General features: G+C 35.8%; 2 protein-coding genes across 5 annotated transcripts; one reads left to right on the forward strand and one right to left on the reverse strand.

Moving 5' to 3' along the window:
- Positions 1–13,331: 13,331 nt before the first annotated feature.
- LOC140980883 (uncharacterized) lies at positions 13,332–17,444 on the reverse strand. Of its 4 annotated transcripts, none has more exons than XM_073446974.1 (8): positions 17,170–17,444; positions 16,140–16,365; positions 15,914–16,048; positions 15,196–15,418; positions 14,866–15,052; positions 14,449–14,633; positions 13,978–14,115; positions 13,332–13,823 (listed from the first exon to the last, which is right to left on the reverse strand). In XM_073446974.1, the coding sequence occupies exons 1-8, from the start codon at positions 17,282–17,284 to the stop codon at positions 13,695–13,697; spliced, it is 1,338 nt and encodes a 445-aa protein (XP_073303075.1). In that variant the 5' UTR covers positions 17,285–17,444; the 3' UTR covers positions 13,332–13,694. The 4 variants fall into 4 exon arrangements, with proteins under 4 accessions (XP_073303075.1, XP_073303092.1, XP_073303102.1 ...); XM_073446991.1 differs by having other exon boundaries at positions 16,145–16,365; positions 17,170–17,440; XM_073447001.1 differs by having other exon boundaries at positions 16,145–16,365; positions 16,454–17,440.
- A 4,931-nt stretch (positions 17,445–22,375) lies between these two features.
- Positions 22,376–23,536, forward strand: LOC140988808 (uncharacterized). Its single transcript, XM_073457915.1, has 2 exons — positions 22,376–22,802; positions 22,874–23,536. The coding sequence occupies exons 1-2, from the start codon at positions 22,737–22,739 to the stop codon at positions 23,402–23,404; spliced, it is 597 nt and encodes a 198-aa protein (XP_073314016.1). The 5' UTR covers positions 22,376–22,736; the 3' UTR covers positions 23,405–23,536.
- The last annotated feature ends 120 nt before the right edge of the window (positions 23,537–23,656 follow it).

Genomic DNA, 23,656 nt, shown 5'->3' on the forward strand with positions numbered 1-23,656 from the left:
ACAAGAAAATAATACAAAAATCAATGGTTAATTTGAACGGCTTGAGTTGGAGGGTAACACAAACTGATCTTTTAAGTTCTGATATATTCTTATATGAGTATGCTAAGTGAGCAACTTGAAGTATGGTCGCTTAAGTGTGCTCAGAAATCTTGAAAAAATACAAACTTGAAATATGTAACTCTTAATCATGGTTCAACTAACCAGTTCTTCAATCTTGAGTTTTCATATTTATAGTTCAAAATATTTAACAGTCGGATATTGCTTTTCAAAGATCATTTATACTTGTTACCAACAAAATGTCCTTGTCACTATCATCATCGTATACTGTAATAAATTTTATTTAATATCCCTTTGATATTTTCGGATTTAGCTTATATGGCCTTTGCAAAGTTGATTGACTTTGGGATACTTTAGGAAACATCATGTTATTCGGAGTTGGAAGGATATTGTGTCATAATGCTTGAACAGAAATTGCTTGAGTTCAACGTATACTCCTCAATTTGCTCATCTCTGACAAGTTATAGTGTGGTTGGATTATAACGGTTATGTTCATGCACTTCATTTAATACATGATCCAGTCAGAAGACAGATGATATGCAACTTAATTTCTTTGAGCGGTCAGACTTGATATAGCGGTAAGAAAACAAGAAATATAAATAATAAGCGGCTGGATTTTGAAACAACTTGATTTTATTTTTAAAATCACAAAAACTTATGGTAATAGAAATATCTAACAAATTTTCTCTTTTGGTGATGACAAAACTAAGCTTCAAGATTATACAAATATTACAAAAAAAACAGTTTAATCGATAAAGGGATAATTGAAATCAAATGTATTCCATCGAGTGAATGAAATAACATTGGTACAGATGCATAAAAAATACTAATACTATAAAAAAAATTATTTTCTATAGCTTGAGTTGCTATTACCACCACCTTTTTTACTTCGGCCTTCTTCATGAGGACTTATCACGTCTTCTTCTCACTTGAACTCCTCATATTTTGCTCTCTTAGCTATCGTCTTCTATTCTTCATACTTCTTGCAATCTACCACTTGCCTCTTTTTGACATCACCATGTTGCATGAATTCTAGAATTTATTGCAACTAGGCACCCGTTGTAAATTAGAGGAGATCGAACCCGCGTCAATATGTTGTTTGAATTGAGTAATTTGAGATGACAAATCTATGTTCATGTGAATGACTTGATGCTTGATAGTAGACTGCTCGGATAGAGACAAGGTAAGCTTAGTTTCCATTTTACTTAGATCCTTAAGAACTTGAGATTTAAAATTGTCAAACATGACCCAATGAGCATAGTTCCTAATATCCATATCTTTCATCGTTTGGACAAGATGAACATCTCAGACAACAAACGGTCCATTGGAGTTTTGACTAGAGAGAGGTCATATTCTTCATAAAGGACATATAGAGAAGGAGAGGAAGGACGAGCTTGATGTACTAAATAACCATCGGTAGGAGTTGTAATGGCAGCATCAGTGGTTGGGTTTTATTCTGGATGCGGTTTAGCCACTTCATGCATAATAATCTTGGGTCCTAGTTGGACCTGATAAGTATTTGTGATGAAAAAATTGTGGACTACCATCTCCTTGACAATCAAATTTTCCAGAGAAATGATATGGTCTTCAAATACTTACTCACCATTAGGAGTGGTTGATACTAATTATAGATTTATATTTTTCTCAGCATAAATACCCTCTTTCTCAGCGGTTAGATCCTAAAGCTTCGGAGAAGGTGGGTCAATCTTGGATTGATCGAAATCAAATTGTGATAAGGATCAGACAACTTCATCTACAAATATTTGGAATCTTTTGGATATCTTAAGATTGGATTTGTTTTGGTGGAGAAGATGGAAGGACTTGAGCAACATTTAGAATTTTTGATTCAGAGTCCACTTGACCACCATCATGAGTCACGGTTTTACCAGCACCTTGGGATTGATACAGTTCTTCCACCTCGGACGCTTCTTTGGTGGGTATCTCCATCTGATGAGCTTCTTCTAACATGGGCTGTTTACTAGCCTGACTTTCTCCCAAGTCAAAAACAACAAAAAATTCTTCTTTTTCGGTTACTGAGAGTTCATACTCCTGCTTCTTTACCTTGACCATCATGACCAAATACAAGGTGTCAAGCTGACTTATTACTTTTGCATCATCCTTAGCAATCGATCTTTGAGCAGCAAAATTGTCACGCTTTTGTTGAATCGAATATCTCAAAGAGCTCTACTTTAGTTCCAACTCAATGATGTCTCGCTGTTGGAGATATCTGGAGATAACATCTGTCTCAGCCCACTTCAGCATCTTCAGCTCAAGTGCTGACTCTGCTTTGACCTTCTTCTCTTTTCTTATCACATCAAAATGGACAACGATATGATAATCGACCCAATTGTCAAACTCGCCCTTCTTTTCCTTAGAAATTTGATTAACTTACTCCATAGTCAGATTAATTGCGGCTTGAATAGAAAAATCTTGGGTTCTTCAACAAGGATACCTTTCCCATTGGCCTTTGGATCTATCAAGGGCATACATGATAGATTGGGATTTGGGTCGGTTTGTGTGGAGCAATCACATGCTTGATCGGCTTGATCTTTTTCATCATGGGCTTTTCAGCCTTTTCCTTTGGTTTGACATTAATTTCCTTAGGCTCAATAACATTCTTACTCGCACTGAACACACGAGTAAGAGATATTTTCTCTCTATCATCTCAGAGTCAGATGAAACAACCAAATTTTTTTTATTTCTCGAGCTTATGTCTGGGCGTTGGCGATCTGTTTCATTTTTCTGTGCTTGTTCTTTCTTTTTCTAAATTCTGACAGCTAGAAGTTCTTCAAAGGTTGTCACATTCTTCTTGGTGTATGTTTCAACAGTATTACAGTTAATCAACTTGACTTTGTGGAGCTTGACAACATCAATAAGCTCAACTTTAAGTTGTCCTAGTAAATAGTAGAGAGGAATGGAAAATCCTAGAGATTCAGTTTCTTTCTTCACCATTGTAGTGAAGGTCTTTAATAGAATGTCAGACTAGTTGACATTTACTTGGAGGCAGTGGTCGCCATGACCATGAATTTCTCTTTTATTATTTTGTCAAAGGCCTCTGATTTGGCCAACAAAAGCTTGCCCACAATATCAGCTAGGAGAATAAACTACACTTTCAAAAACCTTCTTCATGTAGGTCGTAGCAGCGAGTGGGAATCCTGATAGCCAGAACTCTACCCTCCAATGGGCATTGTTTACTTCTGGTAAGACGGAGAAAGAGCTTAATCCGAACGTTGACAGATCGAACATTTTTGCAAAGAGATTTTGTGTGATGCCAGTTTTAGATTATTTAATGGTGCACAATACAGACCCATGCTCCATTATGACAGTCTCGAACAACACGTTAAGCATTGTCTCAGAAACATGAAAGTTGAAGCTCAAAAACTTGCGAAGTCCTGAAGCTTCTAACATTCTGAACATATTTACCATGACCTTGTCCTTCATGGCCAGAACTGATGCAAAGTTGATGGTTAGGGTGTTTTTGGAGTAGCTTGACATTGTCATATATAGTTAAGATGAACGTCTTGAGTTTCTCTGTGAAGCGGTTAGTGTGCAAGAGTTCAAGGAATGAAAGAATGCAAGAAGATTACAGGAGAATATTCAAGTAATCGGAAAGAGATAATGAAGATAAGAAATAATTATATATAAAATCTGATTTTATAAAGACATGACAATCCACGTGTCTCTGTATGTCACATGTTGAAATTCGAAAATTTGAAAAGTCAAAAAATGAATTTTGGTGGTTCATATGTCTGTGAAAAAATAAAGATATTTTAAAATTAGATAATAGACGTTAAAACAATAAATACGAAATTAAAAGACAATTCTAAATTTTGAAAAAAATTAATATCGGACCCTTCAACATGATTAGTTTGTTTCAGAGAGAAAATGATTAGAGCGTGTGATAAAATCACATTTCCACACGATCTAACCGGAGCAATTGGAGTTACGTACCTATTTGATACCTTGTTTTATCATATCGATTTTTTGTTCTCCCTAAATTTATTCACTAATTAAAATCAACTAAACCAAAAATATTACGAAAGTAAAATAACTCAGTGTCAGGTAATGGCTTAGTGAAGTTGTCATCATCTTGTTGTTCCATTGAGATGTACTCCAGCCGGATGTGTTTCTTCATTAAATGATCGCCAATGAAATGATACATGATGTCAATATGTTTGGTTCGAGAATTTAAGACTAGATTGTTGTGAGGCCTGGGGGTGATCGCGGGTGCCATGAGGTTGTATGGACAATGAACGGCTTCTGTCAGGCTTCTAGGTGAAGGCAAATGAATAAACCGATCTCACATTGGAAGGAGAGGGATTCCAAAAACTGTTCAAGTATGAGACTGTGGAGTTGTAAAGTGCTTAAAAAATTTGATAGGTATTACTCATATCAAAAAGGTGCATCTTCTGTTCGGTCGTTCATCACATAATAACTCCAAGATCAAGCATGCTTGACTTGAGGAAATTTTGGGATGGGTGATCCTCCGGGAAGTTTCTTAAGGTGCGTGTGAGTGAAAACATAAGCACGCTGAAAAAACTCGTCTTCGTACTGTTAGAGTAGGTGCTCAACAAACCAACTTGTGGCTCGGGTTTTTATTGACTATAATGTAAAACAATCTTTATTTTAATTTTACGATTTTATTCAATTATGGCAATATACTTTATCTGTATATCCATGAAAGCTGCATAGATAAAGTCTTTAATTATACAATAGGTACCATGAGGTCTGCCTCTCAACGTAAGATCATGAAACTCATTAGGAAGATTACCTTATATTCTAAACAGATTCTTAGTCAAATCTGCTGCTTAAAACAAGGATAAAAGTCGCAATAGAATGGATTTACAAGAAGAACTATAGGCAGTTCTTGTAAATCGCAATATGGTAAGTGAAAATTTTGATTTTCGAAAATTTCAATTTTCATTATATGAACAAGACTTGTATCCTTGATATATCGGCGCTCTTGGATCTTCGATCGTGGTTATAATGAATTCAGAGTCATTTATTTAGTGAATTTAGAATTTGCTAATTAAATATAGGTACTAGTAGTGGTAAATACCAATATGTACATATATTATTATATATATCATGTGTTATCAAAAGTTGACTAACACATAATATAATAAATAAGAATGTAAAAATTTAATATAATGAAATTAGAGTCCTAATACCACAAGGAATATGAGTTCTTGTGGGAATGAGACTCCTAATTGGATTAGGAGTTACATTCTATATGTGCACTATGAGGGATCATAAATTGTACCAAAAAAATTGCACACAAAATCACACAACACTCTTCTCCCTTGAATTGAAAGTCACGACCACCTTGTTCTTTGAGAACAAAATTTTCGGCCTTCACCTTCGTTCCATCGCCGCACCGTCGTCGCTGCACTGTCTTCAGATTTTTGAAATTCAGAGACCATAATCTCAACGCACAAATCGCTTGCGATTTCTAGTGAAATCCAATCGAGGAACTTGGTTTTCGATCGTAGACCTGATTAGACGAGGAAAGCTGGTGAACCGTTCGTAGGGATTTACAAGAAGAACTATATCTGCTTAAACTATGGAATAGTTTGACGTCCAGCATTTAATACGTGCATGTATAATCACTTAACACCCTATGAATGGTTTGTTAAACACGCAACGCCCAAGCAATGTTTTTATTGTTGAGAAGCAAATTTTTAAACTTCCGCTACATCTTGGGTGCGAGAATTTGATGTCCCAACAGGTACAGTGGAGACAATCGTTGAATCTGGGACGTCACAGTTGGTTCAGAGCTGGCCTCTACTAGTACGGTGTGGTTCGAGGACGAACCAAGCGAAAGTTGGTGGGCATGTGAGGCTTGAAGCCGAAGAGGGCGGGGGGTGATCGCCGGTTCCATGAGGTTGCACGGACAATGAGCGGCTCCTGGCAGGCGAAAGAAACATAAATGAACCGATCTCATACTGAAAGGAGAGGGATTCCAAAAACTGTTCAGGGATAAGGATGTGGAGTTGATAAGTTCTTAAAAGATTTCATAGGTGTTACTCATATAAAAAAAGATGCATCTTCTTTTCAGTAGCTCATCATATAAGAACTCCAAGATTAATCATGCTTGACTTGGGGAAATTTTGGGATGGGTGACCCTGTGAGAACTTATCTAAGGTGCGTTTGAGTGAGAACATAAACACGCTGGAAAGACTCGTCTTGGTACAGTGGAGACAGTCATCGAATCTGGGGCGTCACAATTGTACATTCACTACAAGAAAAATCAAGATCAACAACACACCTACGACAACGGTTTTTACTAAAACCGTTGTCGTATGCTTTTTGACAACGGTTTTCCAACGATTTTAGTGAAAACCGTTGTCGTAGGTGTGTTTACCGTTGTCTTTTAGGTGTCAAAAACAACGGTTTTTAGAGTCAATGACAACGGTTCTATAACACCGTTGTCTTGACCGTTTTTTAGAGTCAAAGACAACGGTTTATAGAAACGTTGTCTATTAGCGTGTTTTTTTGGACAATCGACAACGGTTTTCTTAAACTATTGTTGAAAAGGGTGATGTAAAACATATTTAGCGACAGTTTTGCTGAAACCGTCGCTACAATTAGCGACGGTTTTATGTAACCCGTCGCTAATTTAAAAATAGCGATGGTTTGTCCTAAAACCGTCGCTATATTTAGCGACAATTTTAAATAAATCCGTCGCATGTTTTTAATTAGCGACAGTTGTTATTAAACCGTCGCAAAATGTAGCGACGGTTTTAGCAAAACCGACGCTAATATTAGCGACGGTTCAGAAAACACTGTCGCAAATTATAAATTTCCGACGGTTCATGGTTAACCAAAACCCGTCGCAAATCTTCTATAAATACCCGCTCATTCGGTCCATTTTAAAACACACAACTTCATAACACTTAAAATTTTTCTTACATAATTTTAGGTTCGGTAAATTTTAAAAAATTGTTCTAAGTTTTTGAATCCCCCGCTCATTCGGTAAATTTTTTCGTTTTATTTTTTGTTAAATTTTTATGTTTTAGTTAAGATCTCATATATTGTTAGTCTATTCCAATTACAAGTTTTTTTATAATTATTAAATTATTAAAAGTAAATTTTTTTTATTTTACTGAAAATATTAGCGACGAAAATCATGAACTAACTGTCGCTAAAATTAGCGACGGAATGCATTAACTAACCGTCGCTAATTTTAGCGACGGTATTACAAACCGACACTAACTAGCGACGGTTTTACAAAAATCCGTCGCGAAATTTATTTGAGACGATTTGTCAAAAACCGTCGCAAATTGTAGCTTCAACAACAGATTAAAACCGTTGTTTTTGAGCGCACCCTTTAACCACAGAGGCTTTAACAACAGTTTTAAAAGACCTACAACAACGGGGAAAAACCGTTGTCGTAGGCCTTTTTTTTTGTAGTGATTATTTTTATGGCACTTGTGTTTTCACATAATATTAGGGACTCAGCGGCTTGAATTCTCTAGTCTCTTAATTGTTGCTGAATTCATAGTAGTTGTGCACAACAACCCCCAAATGCTAGATATTCATCTTCAACAGTCGATGTAGGTATTGATGTCTGCTTCTTGTTGAACCAAGATATTAGTCTCTCCCATGACACACAACCTAACTGGTCTGCTCACATATCAAGTTTTGAAGGATATAATTTTAAGAAGGGTAAGCCTAACCGATACTATAACAAGCTTGTTCAAAAAGGATAATGATACATGTTGAACAACGAAGAAAGCAAAGTGAAACAATATTTTTTACCAACACTCACATAGCACAACATAAGCATGTTTCGCACAACCCTTGATGAAAAAACAAAGGGTTCTGCTAATCAGGATGATCCAGGTGTGGGTTCAAAAAATATTAATCTATTTTGAACCCAAATAGGATTGTATATCAGTTAACCATACTTGTTTCTGTAAGTAAAAAAAAAAAGAAGAAGCGCTCAAAGATTTAGTCAGTTACCTGGACAGTGGATGATCAAGGCATATGGCTTGTCAAGACCAGCTGTTAACAAAACTCATCAAATATGAGGGGCCAAAGATTACATTTGGTGACAATACAAAGGATAAAACTGTGGGTAAGATTAAAATTACTAACAAAAATGTTGTTATAAAATATGTCTTACTTGTTGAGAATATGCACTATAATTTGATTAGAAGAATGCTGATAATCGAGCTTTGCTGACAGGCATAAGAAATGGAAATATTTATAAGATTTACAGGAATAGTGATTATCTAGTCTCTCCTACTTATTTTGCTGCTATTAATAATTATAAACACTGGTTGTGACATAAGAAACTTAATCATTTGAACTTTAAATCTATCAACAATCTGTGTAAACAAGATTTGGTTGTTGGTCTGTCAAAAATTGAGTTGGTTAAAAACAAGTACTACAAGAAAAATGATTTTCCGCAGCACGTCATCAACAGCGTGCATTAAAAGCACGCTGCGAATATTACTTTTAACGGCGTGCACCCATATGTGCGCTGTTAATATTGTTGCACTTGACAGAAATAACGACGTGCATTAAAAGCACGCTGCGGATAGTAATATCCGCAGCATACATTTATGTGTGCTATTAATAACCTATGCAATTTTCACAGTGCACAATAAAAACACGCCGTTAATAGTATTATTAACATCGTGCATGTTTATGTTCGCTGTTAATAGAAAAAAATTTTAAAAAAAATCGTGTCTAGACTAATAACGGTTTACATTAATCGCACGTCGTTAATATTATTATTTACGGCATGGAAATTGGTACGCTTTGGAAATTTTAAATCAGCGACGGTTTTATAAAAATCGTCGCGAATCAAACCGTCGCTGATTTTGAAACAAACCGTCGGAAATTTTAGATAAGCGACAGTTTTATAAAAACCGTCGCTAATTACGGCAGTTTTAAAATAACCGTCGCTAATTGCGACAGTTATAAAACAAACCGTCGCTAATAGCGACGGATATACCAAAAACCGTCGCAAAATGGCTATAAATATCCATATTTCCGATTCATTCTTCCACACCACTTCACAACACTTAAAATTTTTCTCTCATTTTAGTTTTGATTTAGGGTACGTTTTTTCGTTTCAATTTTTGGTTAATTTTAAAGTGTTAGTTAAAATCATGAGTATGTTAGAATAGTCAGATTGTAAGTTTTTTTTTATATAAATTTATTAAATTATAAAAGTAATTTTTTTATTTTAACAAAAAAATTAGTGACGGATTATTCATATCGTCGCTAATTTGTTGAGCCGTCGCTGATCTGAATTAGTGACGGTTAAGAAACTGTCGCTAAAATTAGATGTTGCATATGAATATTAGCAGCGTACATTGCACGCTGCGGATAATTGTATTAACGGCGTACATATGCATGCCGCGGATAATAGTATTAACATCGTGCACATGTACGTTGCGGATAATCTTGAACTTTCAACAGATTTCAGTTGTGCAGCGTGCAATGTGCGCTGCGGAAAGTCATTTTTGTTGTAGTGAAGGTTTGTTCAGCATGCCAACTTGGTAAGCAAGTCAGATATAGTTTTAAAAATAAAATGAGTAAATTAACCTCTTGATCCTTAGAACTATTGCACATGAATCTTTTTGAACTCATAACAGTCCTTAGCTTAGGAGAATGATATACAACCTAATAATTATCGATGATTTTTCTAAATTTATTTCAGTAATTTTCCTCAGTGGTAAAGGTCATGCTAGTGTTCAGGTGATCAATTTTTTAAAACGTGTTCAAAATGAGAAATCTTTTGGGATAAACATGATCCAAAGTGATCGTGGAACTAAGTTTACAAATAAAATTCTCTAATCTTATCTAGATGATCAAGAAATCAAACATGAGTACTTAACAGCTCGAACACCTCAGCAAAACAGTGTGGCTGAGTGAAGGAATCAGATCTTAAAAGAAGCTGCTAGATGATTCTAGGATTTTTCAACGATTTTGGACAGAATCATTAAACAATACTTGTTATAGACAAAACATGATTATGATTTAAAAAAGATGGTAAAACTCCTTATGAATTATGGAATAATCAGAAACCCACTTTTTCTTATTTTCATGTGTTTGGATGCAAATATTATATTCTCAATAGTGACAATAATCATCTATTTTATTTTTTATATTGAGTCTGATGCTGGCATTTTATTTGTTACTCTACGGTCATTAAAGGCTTTTAGAGTGTTTAATAATAAGACATTGAACGTAAAAGAAACGATACATGTTTTTTTTTATGGAACTGAGTGTTTAATAATAAGACATTGAACGTAAAAGAAACGATACATGTTTTTTTTTTTATGGAACTGAGATTATTGATAATCAAACTAACCTTGCTAATTTGAGTAATCAAAGAAGGAACATTTATTTGGAAATAGATAGAGAATATGAAGTTAATGTGAACAACATGATTCATGATTCTCCAGAATCAGAAATTTCACATCAATTAGCCAAATAGGTACTCAAATAGAACCTAATAAAATTGATGAAGCAATTATGTATAGCAGTTAGATAGAAGCCATGCAAGATGAACTAAATCAACTTGAAAGAAATAAGGTATGATGTTTAGTACCTAGTCCTAATCATCAGTCAGTTATAAGAACTCGATAGGTTTTTAGAAATAAATTAAATGAAGAAGAAACAATAATTAGAAACAAAACCCGATTAGTTGCACAAGGTTTTAGGCAAAGAAGACATGATATTATGTTTGTTGTATGAATGTGTGCTTGTTTCAATCTGATCATAAGCAATATCATTATTTAGCAGCTAAAATAATTCTTAATACTTAAAAGAAACTCAAAATGTATGCCTCTGGTATACAAAGTGTTAAACTTTCAATTTAGTTGGATACTCGAATGCTGATTATGCATGAAGTAAACTAGACAGGAAAAAAAACCAGTGGATCTTGTCAATTCCTTGGAGATCGGCTGATTTCATGGTTTAGCTAAAAACAAACTTTCATTGCCAACTTGATAGGATCGGTTGGGAGGTGAGGAAGTGTTTAGAAGGAGGATTTGAATAAATATTGACAATTTTACACTCTTTTCGAATAATGAGTCAGTTTAGTGATAAACTGAATTCGGGAATATTGTATGTCAATGTCGATCAGTTAACTAAATAAAGTGCGAAAATAAACTGACTGATAGATAGAATAAAACTGAAATTAAGAGGCACAAGATTTATGAATGTTCGGAGATTTCAATTACTCCTACGCACCCCTTCTATCTATGAGATATGAAATTCACTAAAAGACTTTGATCAAATACAAAGAATTGTACAGACCCACTTCAGTTTTGGACTTAACAATACCAAACTGAAAATCTTAGTTTCGATACAGTTTATAGTACTCGACTGAATTGAAACTACTTAGCACAACTGATCTCTATTAGATCGAATAATACAACAGTAAGTTTGTGAGCTTATAAGCTCAAATTATAACCTTGAATGCTATGAATGTATATGCTAAGTGTGAGATTTGAAATCTTCTGAGTATGAACAGATTGTTTGTGAAGAGATTTCAGCAGAATAGCAGCTTGTTTGATTATGTGTCTATATCGTTAGGTGTTTTCTCCGCTACTCTTCTCAGCTATTTATAGTTTTTGTTTCCAACGGTAACAATGAATTTGATTTGAAACTTTATATCCATTGTTTGCCATATCAACATTCTTCTGACAGTGGTACACTGTTGCATTGCTGAAATGCGGCGTCCCCATTATAAGTTACAGTCTGCTCTTGTGCACTTTGTCCGTTGATAGCTACATTCCTTAACTGATGATGTGTAAAACTGTTTCATCAGTGTTGACAAAGTCGATAGGAAAAGCTGACTGCTCTCAACTGATTTTAGGGTAACTGATCAGTTCCCAACATATCATTCAGTCGACTACAATATTTAGTTAGCTTAGTTCAGTTGCCGTTGATTTTCTGCGCACTAATCTTCAGTTAGGCAACCAATAGTTTGTGTATATTAGATCAGTTCCTTTCAGTTTCCTTGATTAGTTAGTTTAATATATTTTATGCTCAATTTGTCAAACCACCGAAACTAAGTTTCCACAATTTCTCCTTTTTAGGTGTTTGACAAAACTTAGAAAGAATGAACATCTTCAAATTGAACCCTGTGTAGATAAAATAATCTTTTATTGACAACTCTTTCAATGTACAGCTTCGTACAATGAATAAAAGAATAAAAGAATTTTCTAACTGAAAGAATTTTCTAACTGAAAGAATCTTCTAACAGATTTGTACAGCTTCGCCTTTTTTTGAGATTCACTTCTATTTTCCCATAAAATTTTCTAAATGTTGGAAGAGCTGCAGAACTGTTACAGGAACATAATATTCACCAGCTGGCTCGGAGGGAAGAACGATTTTATGGGTATTGCATATCTAACAATGGGTGGATTATGCTGAGTCTTGGCCATGATTTTTACTCTAATTTATCTGATCAAGCCGAGGTACATTATTTCTCGACCTAATTCCAGCTATAGTAAACATATATGTTGTGTATGTGATTTTTTACAATGAATAATAATTCTTTTTCTAATTACTTTGATTGACACCTGAGATTTAATCATGGATGATAATCACGATACACAACGGCCCAAAATATATTTGTATTGATTCGAAACTTGACTCGACTTGAATCATATGACATGTTTCCTCTCAGACAACTTGGAGATCCATCTTATTTGTCCTGGAATAGGAATCCAGGAGTTCGCTAAAATAGCTTTCGAGCTCCGTTTTAGTTCACTTCACTCAAGCCCATCTCTGGCTTATCTTGTATCAAGTGGAACTACTGGTATCTTATATGACTCGCTGTTTGTCCTATTCTAAAAAACTTTAAGATCGTATTTTCTTGGCTCAAAAGGCCCATTCTGCCCGAGGATCAGTTTAGACTTCGTGATGAGAAAACACGCCATGCACATCCCATCAGCAACTGGTAACTTGTCGTTTGATCCCATGATTATACTGGAGTTGTGTTTTTATTTTCTTTGGGTAGAATGCATGTACCAATAGCAATCTTATGTAAATAACTCAATTTTCATTTTACTTGTCATTATTTTATTCGTGTTTTTAAAGCGTAATTGTCACTCAAAACGGAATTCTCATGTTGTTTGATGTTTCTGATCGAGGTATTCGTTAATTGAGGTGGCGAACGATACATCAAATTTTCGAAAATAAATCTGCACGAGTTACAAATATTGATATTTCACGTACGTGGAGATCATTTCTCAGGAACTAACCTCTACAACCAATATTCTTGTTTATCGATATGCAAGAAGAAAAGCAAATTAAACAAATGCCACTACCAGCAATCTTGTGTTACTGTATACAGAATTAAAAGAAAAGGTCACCCTAAATTTTGTGTGCTTGGAGCGAAACAGAGATTGATTAGACGACCAAATGTGATCATTGGAACTGAACTAAAAGTGACGATCAATCACATGCAGGATAAGAACCATCATGAACTTACAGTTGCAGGATATAAATGCAAATTTTGTTCCTTATCAAGACGCGATGCCCCCGTAACTCCTGGAAGGAGCAAAATGGCAAATTGAAATCCTTATCCTGGATCAAGGAAAATCATGAAAATAAGATTGAAGATGCCGCATGGATCCCTTGTCCTTGCGCTGCTCCGAGCAATTTCACAGCACTCTAAGCAATACAGTGGTGAGATATGCCCCCTCTGGATATGAAGGATCGATGGGGTGATCACAGGCTGCACCAGCTTGACGTATAATTGTGATCTTTCGCCCAGCCATAGATGCAGCACCCTGACCAGCAAAAAACAAACAGAAAAGCATGTCACCTTGTGCGTTGCTCCTGTAACAGATATTTACTCAGCCAGATAAGTGAGTGAACTTCGAAATGTTAGCTTAAAGATGTTCAGTGAGACATATCTTCTAAATGTGTTGACATGTAACTTGCCTGTAGAATTCGTAAAAACATCCCACTTTGGGTCACTGCTCCAGAACACGAGCAGGTCATTAACAAACCACCCCTTCTTGTTATTTGCATAGCCAGGCAATTAAGATTTCTATACATCCCAGTTGCGCTTTGCAATACCTACAAATACAAATCAAATATTCACTAAAGAAGTTAAATTCTTTAAAAAAAAACACTTGGGAGAGGATAAAGAAATATATGCTAATTCTAGTTGCCAAATTAATACCACGATAAACAAATGCTCCAAAGGGTGTGTTTTTCAAGGCATGAATAACCAGGAGATAAGTTCTAGAAAACCTACTGTGTCAATGCTATAAACTAATCGGATAGTCCACAAATGCTCTCAAGGGTTGAGAACACCTCATCATAGATTCAAAAGAGTGCATGTCTGTCAGTTGTCACGACACCATATGGATGACTGCTAAATCCATCAAATGAAGTGTGTTAAAGTACCTTTCTTCGAGGAGCTAATTTAGGTGGATCCAATATGACTATATCCCACGAATCACCTCTGGAGATTGCTCCTTTCATAAAATCTGTAGCATCTTGCCTCAAAAACGATAGTTTACTTGGATCAAGGTTATTGAGAACAATGTTCTCCTTGGCAATTTCCAGTGCAGGGGAAGATGAATCCACACCTACAAGCCAACGTAATGATCAATTCTTAGTTATGGAGGAAAAACTAGATAAAGTAATGACAGGGTCATTCACCATGTTTGTTCAAACACTCTTAATGGAGACTTTTTGGCTTGGAAATCCTGAAAATTATTTTGACTAAATTTATGTAAAAGTGTTGCTGACACATGGATACATTGTTTTTTTCTTTTTTCTTTTTTCTTTTTTTTTTTTAAGTAAACAATACAAATTTACCAGTTACTCTAAGAGCACCACCAGACGCTGCATTTAGAGCAAAACCTCCAGTATAGCAGCAGATGTCTAGTACTTTCTGGCCTTCTGAAATTGACATTATGTATAGCCGGTTCTCACGCTGGTCAGCATAGAAGCCAGTTTTCTGCCCTTCCAACGAGACAAGATAAGAAACACCATTCTCGACAACCTGGCTGAGGCAAAAAACATATATTAGAATACAATCTGATGATATTATATGGAACAAAAATTTCATGACAAAAACAAAAAGTGATTCAGGCCTAATTTAATCTGATCAGGTGTAAGCATTCTCGCACCATAATCATATTTTACCTTTACTGTTCTAGGAGGATTTGATGAATCTATAACTCCTGGATCAGGAAAATCATATCCCTCCTCCTTCAAGATCTCTATTGACGGTCTCCAGGTTATATGGTTGATATTTTTTATTTGGCCAATGTAATGCTTTATTTGTTGCTTGTACTTTTCAACCCATGCAGCAGAGGAAGCAATCACCGCTTCATCTCCAAAAATATCAACAATAAGACCTGACAACCTGCACAAGAATACAGTGAGTACACAACTGATCATACAAATAAGGTTGTACCAGCTCGATGAAGGAGGAGGGATATGATTTTCCTGATTAGATACTCTCTCACAGGAATAAACCAATGCATTTAATAATGTAAATAAATTATAGGGTCCCCTTAAAATATCAGATCTACTTTTTAAAAAAGAGTACGGCACGCAAGTATTTGAATTCATAATAAAGAAAATACATATCGCGAACCGTGATATTTCAGAAGGCATACCATCATACCATACAACATGGACTACGTTAAAGTCTTTCGGTGACTACGAGACAGATGGAAAATTGCATACTTTCCTTTTCCAATAGCAAATATGCAATAATAGCTTTATTAACAGTTGGCACTTGGCATGGTGTCACAGCATGTATCACAGCACAATAAAATGTCAAAAGTGGTCAGATTTCTAGTGCATTAATCCCAAACCTATTAAAAACTTGACATATTTTGTAGGAGATTACTACCGATCTCCTTCACTGTTGACTAGACGATATGCATTTGTCTCGGCAGCAGGGAGCCCAAGCAGCTCCCTCAAGTTAATAGCAGCACTGATTCTTGTCTCAAGCAATCTATCCACATTCAACACACAAGATGGATCACTGCACCAAATCGAATAATTGATTAATGAAGCTATCAAGAAAATACATTTGAAAAACTAAACAGAACACATATAAACTATTGGACAGATACAATGCTGTTTCATCCTCCAGCTGCATGAGCCGAACGCAGAACATGGAAACTGAGTTGTATAAGCCCCAGCCAATTGGCTTTTCTGTCCCATCAGTCACCAGCACAGCGTCGCCAGTTTTGGGAGGTGGTCTGCCAATTATCCTATCAACGGCACCACTGTACACCATAGGGTTGCCATCTTTGAATAGTTGAGTCTTTCCCTTTTTCAGCACAACCTTTGCAATACCTACAGATCAATTCCATCAATGAACTTATCATCTGGAAACCCGAACATGATTGCTAAATCGCTAACCATTATATTATAAACCTCATGCCTGCACATAATGGATCATGACACGAATTGGAAACCCAGAGTCATTAAATTGAATACGCAGTTCGAGAATAGCACAAAAGTCACCGTTATCCAGGTCTGCAAAGATGCTCCTTTTACAGCAGAGAGCCGAATTTGAAAACTGGGATATTTCACAAACAAGAAGTTTGCACAGATGGGAGAAAAATGTTCACATAGTGTTTATTGGGAACTTACAAGAATGAAAAATAGAAAGAACCAAGAGTTATAGACTATTCCCTAGCACTTGTTAGCACCCAATACACGTAAGAATAGCAAAATATCCCCCATTCTAATAGGATCGGTATTATGTGATACAAAATAAAATAACTTTGATCCCTCTACCAGCTTCAGTCCTTTAACACAAGGTAACGAAGCATTCAAAGCGTCGTAAAGCATGGAATAAAACTTAACCGAAATGATATATTCAAATTTTAAACACCAAATTGTGATGTGGTTAATTCTTTCAGTGATAAAAATAGATAAAAAAATCCAACTGGTCGTGTACAACATCAGTGTAAAATCCAGCCTCTTCTAAGTAGGTATTGCGACCAGAAGTCCCAAAATCTTGAAGAAAGAAATTAGCTGAAACTCATTCGTGAGATTTAAAGACCCGAGTCATTATCTCTGTTGCCTACTGTTTAAGCAAGTAACTTGAAAATAAATCCAGTAATCTCTCTCTAACGAAAAGAACCCATATACTTTTAGGGTGGTTGGAAGCGATTTCTTGAAGAGTAACGCCGGTGCCCGTGCCAATTGCCGGAACTGCCGCAAAAGATAGAGCCCTTGACATCAAGAACCGACAACCAAGCACCATTTTCTTCTTTCTCAATCAACTATCGAAGAAACTAACGCATAATTTGCACGTAACTCTGTTCATTCACTGCGTCCCATGGTGTGATAATATGTTGTTTATCTTCAGTATTTTCTTCCTGTGTTTTTTTTTTCCTCCAATTTTTCTTGACAGTCGATAGTTTTGCGATCCTATTCAGTGGACTGACATCGTTCCTTCTCGTTAATGGGCAATGGCCCAAAGCCAATTTTGCACTTCATTTTCGGCCCTTCTGTAATTTATTTTAATTCTATAATTATTTCCTATTTCAAAATAAACTTATCTTAAATGCAATTACAATTTATTTATTACTTCTCAAAAAACCCATTTTCAATATAACATAAAATATCGAGGTTGTTACTTTGAATTTTTATAATCATTTATGAAACGTTTTTGTTGTGATCGTGTGGGTTAACAACTGATTAAGTTATTATTGATCTAAATCAGTATGTGAAAGGGCAAAAATAGCTTGAACTGATTCAATGTATATTTTGATCAAAAGATTAATACAGATCAAAAGTATGTCTGTGTAAGAACTGATTGTGTAAAAACAAATATATTAATGTTATAAAAGTTGACGACCAAATCTCTTACGTCTCTCATTCTTTCATCTCTGAAAGTTGGTGTAATCCCATTGATGTTTTTTCCCTCTCTTTTTGTTTGAATTCCGTGGAGGGTTTTCTTCGTCGCGGTTATTCTCCTCTATGAAAATGGGCTTTCACTCTACTGCTGCATGGTGCAAGACAACAAGAATTATTTTGTGGGCCAACAAATGTAAAATAATATTAGCAATCTTTTATCAATTCAAACTTTATATATGAGCAGTTTTCTAATGACTATGCTTGTTGACGATCCAAATGATATAACATGGAACAAAATATTTAGATTCATAGGAATGACATTTTAAAATAAGGCATTATTTATCATTTCGTTATAATTCTTCAATATAAATGTATCAATCTCGGTCTATCTAGTTCTTTAAAAATCATATAATTCATAAATTATCAACCGATCTAATTTGAATTTTATGCACTAAAGGCCCGGGTGGGCCGACTTGATTTATGCTATATTAACAAAAAAAAAACGTACATAAAATATGTGGGCTCCGACTTGTGCTTTAGCTTTTCCGATATTGAGAATGGTTCCGTGGGTTCCGTCGACGCTGGCTGTAAGGACATTGCCCTTAACCAGCCGATGGATGATACGTGACAAGTATTTCAATCATGGTTTGGTTTCGAGGGGTTGGTCAAATTTTTTAAAAAAAACCATTGACACATGGCAAAATGTGAATGGTTCAGGGCAGTGTCCACAAAGGTAGTATCGACCGAACCTTGAGAATGGATGGATATGATGTAACCTCAGGTTAACTAAGCTGATTATAAACTATTTTCTCTCCTTTTCAACTTGTGAAGAGGAAAGAAATGGTTAAAAAGTTGGAACATCCTTGATAGAATGTGTATGCCTTTCAGATCCAATAACCAAAATTCTTGAAGAAGATTTGCCTTTCCAATCTCCTTTGTGGACATATAAGAGATGTGCACACTGCTTTCGAAGCATTTAAATTTTAAGGCATCAGAGATGACAATGTATCCGACTGAGTCAGCTCTTGAGACACGGAATTTGAGGCTTAAACATTTCCTAAGGTACGAAGTGACCGAAGTTTCAATTCATTCAAGTGAACTCGGCAGAAATATTGACCCAGAGGTACTCTCTCCCTACTTGTTGATCACAGATGTGACATAGTTGCTTACATCAAGTCCTTTTAGATAGGGGTGCACACTAGTTGAGTCATGTCCTAGACTCTATTTAAATTCTATATTCTTGAACTCGATCGAGTAATCAATTTCAAGTTCGAGGCTTGACTCCTGTACGTCTCGAGGTGTTCGAGCTATTGCTCGAAACACTCGAAAGTCATCCTAGCGTTGACAAAAAAGTTTAGGGTTTAAAATTTCTAAGTAAATATTGACCAAAAAACATTCATTAAATGTTATATCTTCTAAATAAATATATATATATATATATATATGTAGTTAATCACTCGAGCAGAAACAACTAAAACTCGAACTCGACTCAAGCAAAGACTCGAGTTTGGTAATATCAAGGTTAAGTCGAGTTTTGACCTAGCCGCTCACGAGTTTTTTACGAGTAATTTGACTCACTTGCATCTTTACTTTCAGGTGAACCATGTCTTGAAGTATCCCTAATACGCCATATTGCCAAGAATGGATAACCGGAAAAGTATTGAACATTATAACATGGACAATGTAAGGATGTTGAAAACTTCATACAGGTGAAAGTCATTTGTCTAACGTTTTATTAGTTTTCCTACCTCCCTACCTACATATCTATTGTTGTATCTATCTATTGATCGATCTGTCATTGTACTATCTATTATTGTATATAGTAATAATTACATATACCTCCTCTAAGTTTTGTCATTGTTTCAAAAAAATCCAACTATATTTATATATTACATTTACCTCCTTAGAGTTTGTAACAAATAATAAATAAATCACATAACTTCTAAAATTACCAACACCCTCAACAAGTTTGTATTTATTTTACATTTTACACTCTTAGGTTTGTATTTATCTACATTTTCATGGGTTAAATATAAGAAAAATACAAACTTAAGGGGATTGTGTGCAATGTTAAAAGTTATTGGATTTATTTATTAATTTTCACGGATATTAAACATCAAGGGAGGTGTATATACTATTTAAGTATAGTTTGATTTTTTTTGTTAATACGACAAACTTCGGGAGAGGTAGATATAATTAACCCTTGTATGTATATATATCTGATGAGGTCTTTTTAAATTTCAACTCACCAATTGGCAACATGGATTTCCTTTCTTTTATGGTAACAGACTTCAATAAATGTCAAGAAATACATCTCAAAGCACAGAAAGAGATCGAAAGGTTTGTATCATAAAGTAACATATATACACGATTGTTTTCCTTGACAGTGATAATATCAAATGAGTGTAATGCAAAAGATAAACTTCTTGGCACTTAACAGTTGTCAGGTAAACGATCATATATCACAGTCAAATTATATCTTAAAACCCATGCATCTCTTCCAACGTTGAATTTTCGAATATTAACTTGCATGTCTGTAGATGAGTTGTAGAGAGCAGATTGAAAGAGCTGAAGTTTGCAAGGAGTAAATCTGCATGCTGTTATTTTTCTGCTGCAGCATCCATTTTCCCACCAGAAGTATCAGATGCCAGAATATCATGGGCCAAAAATGGTGTTCTTACCACAGTAATAGACGACTTTTTCGATGTTTGAGGTTCTATAGAGGAATTGAAATTATTAATTCAGTTAGTTGAAGCGTATGAACTCATCTCTCTAATTTCTTGCCGCATGGGGTTCTGTTAAGTATATGATTTTTTTATCGGATATCATCACGCCTATTGCAGATGTGGGATGTAAAGGTTAATACAGGAAGATGTTCTGAAAATGTTCAGATAATATTGAGTCAGCTAAAATAAATGAGTTGCGTAGACTGTGCACACGAGATCCGACTGGTTAGTAAACTGGTCCATTTGGCCGATAAATGAACTCACCTGGTTGGTAAACGGATCCACGTAGACAATATACAGTTAATTTGTGGGGCATCACCTACGTCACGAACACTCGTTAAGTGGGTGTCGGGAGGGTTCCCGACGTAGACACTCCGACGCTGAAGTCATTAAGAAGTTCAAAGAAAACTTAGAGAACTAGAGAACTTTTATAAAAATGAGAGCATACCTTGAATTGTCCGGAAACTCCTCTATTTATAGATTTTTTAGAGCGTCTAATAGGTTTGGGCTTCTGCAAGCATAATCAATATTTTGGACCTCAATAGTGCTAAATCCAATTGATTTTATTAACCCAACAAATAATTGATCTTATACCCATCATAGGCCCCCCACTCTCGAGCAGCTGCATGTAAGTGGAGGTGATGGAGAGTATAAAATTTATAAGGAAATCATGCGATCAAATATCCAAATTTTGGTAGGAGAGTGTCGTTGATTTGGAGATCTTGAGAAATATATTGCAGGATTTTTGTCTTATATTTTATTTTATCTACCTTGCAAATATTATTATTATTATTACGTACCATATTTATATAGAATACCAGTTGAAAATACCAACCGCGTAATTGAAAATACCAAATATATATATATATATGTTTGGAATGATTATCTTTCCTTGGAATTGAGATGGAAACAGAACTTTAGAATGATTATCTTTCCTTTGAATTGAGATGGAAACAAAACTCATCCGTGCACTCATAAATAGGAGTAGGTAAGAAATAAAACAAAATAGGACAAAACAAAAACCAAAAGGCTGAGTCAACGTAATTGAAGAAATGGGTATGCATTGTCTTTTACCTCATTCTATTACTTTTGGATATTTTTATGACTTTCACGCTTGCACTGTCTGCACTGTCCTTTTATCTCGTTATTATTGTGTCTTATATTTTTTCTGTTCGTGTTTGTTTTATTGTAGTATTGATAGTTATTTGTCTTTGCTCACGGTTGGAATAAAATTCGAAGGCTCTTCCTCTGTATTTTTTTATTATTTCGTTGTTTGAGCTTTGAGCGATACTGCTGTCTGGAGTGATGGTCGGGGCGAGGCTGTGGGTGAGCAGCACGTGCGGCGTCGAAGAAGAGTACGAGGAAGAGATCTGCGAGGGCGAAAGCGAAGGCAAAGCGGGTGGGGTATACCCGTGGTCTGGAGTTCAGGACTTCGAGTGATTGTGATGAGAGGGACTCACCATGCATTTCAACTTCAATGTCGTGACTTAGGTCTTTTTGAAGAACTTTGTAATCCTAGGAATTTAATTACTGCTAGTATTTTTTGTGCTCTGTGTTTGTAATTCGTTTTTGCTCGTTTTTAATTTTGCATTATAAATTGTTGTTCATCTCTTGTTTATATGACTTTTTCGGTGACTGTTTATTTGCAGGTTATAGATTTGACTTGGCCACGATCCGGGCTCGGAAGACCACTTTGGGGAGGCAATCCCCGCTTGCTGAGAATAGTAGAGCACCTGCGGATTGTGCTGCTCATGATTTTCGTGACACTATGTGTAAGGGACTCCCACCGGCATGCTCTGAGCATGTCTGTGGGTCAGGCTCTAACTCGCAAAATAAAATTAACTCTTTGCCATCAAACAAATCTTTGGAGATTAGGCCCTTGAGTGGGGGAGGAGGAGAGGCGAAAAAACGAGGATATGAAGGGGGAGAAAAGAAAATGGATGAGGAAGCACCAAAAACAATCCTAAGAGGACCCGTGCGGATGACCAAGGAACAGCTTCCAATACTCCACGTGTTAAGCATATATATTTTGACGGGGTGAACCATAACAAGAAGGCTGACTCTTTCTGGGATTTGGATGATCTGAAAATAGGATGGAAGAAAGGACGAAGCATTGTGGGAGACTATGACATGGTCCGTCTGGTTTCGCTATCTAAGGATTCATTTGCTCATTCCCTTGCCTGGAATTCATGTCGCGTATTGCGCTTATTATGTTAGCATCTTGTAGGTTTTGTCTGCTTTTTGATCGTTTGGTCTTATCCTTGTAGAGTTTGTCGTTAGCTAGTGTTGTGCGAGTTCGGGAGGAAAAATTGCGCAATTATCAAGATAAGCTGCGAAAAGAGGCTGCTCGGCTGAAAGAAGAGAAGCTTCATCTTACTCAAGAGAAAGAAAAGGCCAACGTGGAGCTGATGCAAGTTCAGGGAAAGCTTGCGGACAAGATAAAAGAATTTACGATCCTTGAAGAGAAGTATTCTACTGAGGTGAAGACTGGTGGTCAATTTCTTGACTCTGAGGCAGGCAATAATCTTTTGAAAAGTACTAAGGAGAAAGGCATTCAGAATTTCAAAGCATCCTCTACATTTCGAGAGGGAGTACTAGATCGTGCCATGATCATACATGATGAGGTAGTGCTAGAATGTCGAAACCAACTGAGGAAGAAACTTGTGCCTAAAGAGATAGTGATGATGATTGAGCCTAGCGTCTTGGAGGTGGGCAGAGGCTCCGCGTTTGATGTCCCTTTGGACAATACTGAGATGATTGAAGCCTTGGAGCTCCACCCTGCTGAGGAGGAAACATAGCGTTAAGTTGAATTTATTATTACTCCTTAGAGTTGTTTATTTTAATTTGTTATTTATCGTAATATCTTTTATTGTGCTTTCGCATGAATTAGATTATCATTTCATTTGCGCCCCAAGGCCGCGGTACTTTCATATTTGCTAACTTCATATATGATTTATTTCATATTGTGCGACATTTGGTAGCTTTGTTTGTGGTTACGTAATGCTTGCTTTCATGTGTACTTGGGAAGTGATCAATCTCCCAAGATTTTG

This window comes from Primulina huaijiensis, chromosome 1, assembly GCF_012295235.1.
Source record: "Primulina huaijiensis isolate GDHJ02 chromosome 1, ASM1229523v2, whole genome shotgun sequence".
NCBI classification, from domain to species: domain Eukaryota; kingdom Viridiplantae; phylum Streptophyta; class Magnoliopsida; order Lamiales; family Gesneriaceae; genus Primulina; species Primulina huaijiensis.

Excerpts from the sequence above, each read along its gene's own strand:
- LOC140980883 (XM_073446974.1), bottom strand. The coding sequence starts at position 17,284 with ATGGTGCTTGGTTGTCGGTTCTTGATGTCAAGGGCTCTATCTTTTGCG. Across the intron at positions 15,419-15,913 it reads GTCAACAGTGAAGGAGATCG|GTTGTCAGGTCTTATTGTTG; the intron begins GTAGTAATCTCC and ends ATTCTTGTGCAG. Across the intron at positions 15,053-15,195 it reads ATCCTCCTAGAACAGTAAAG|GTTGTCGAGAATGGTGTTTC; the intron begins GTAAAATATGAT and ends TGCCTCAGCCAG.
- LOC140988808 (XM_073457915.1), top strand. The coding sequence starts at position 22,737 with ATGGTCCGTCTGGTTTCGCTATCTAAGGATTCATTTGCTCATTCCCTT. Across the intron at positions 22,803-22,873 it reads TTGCCTGGAATTCATGTCGC|AGTTTGTCGTTAGCTAGTGT; the intron begins GTATTGCGCTTA and ends TTATCCTTGTAG.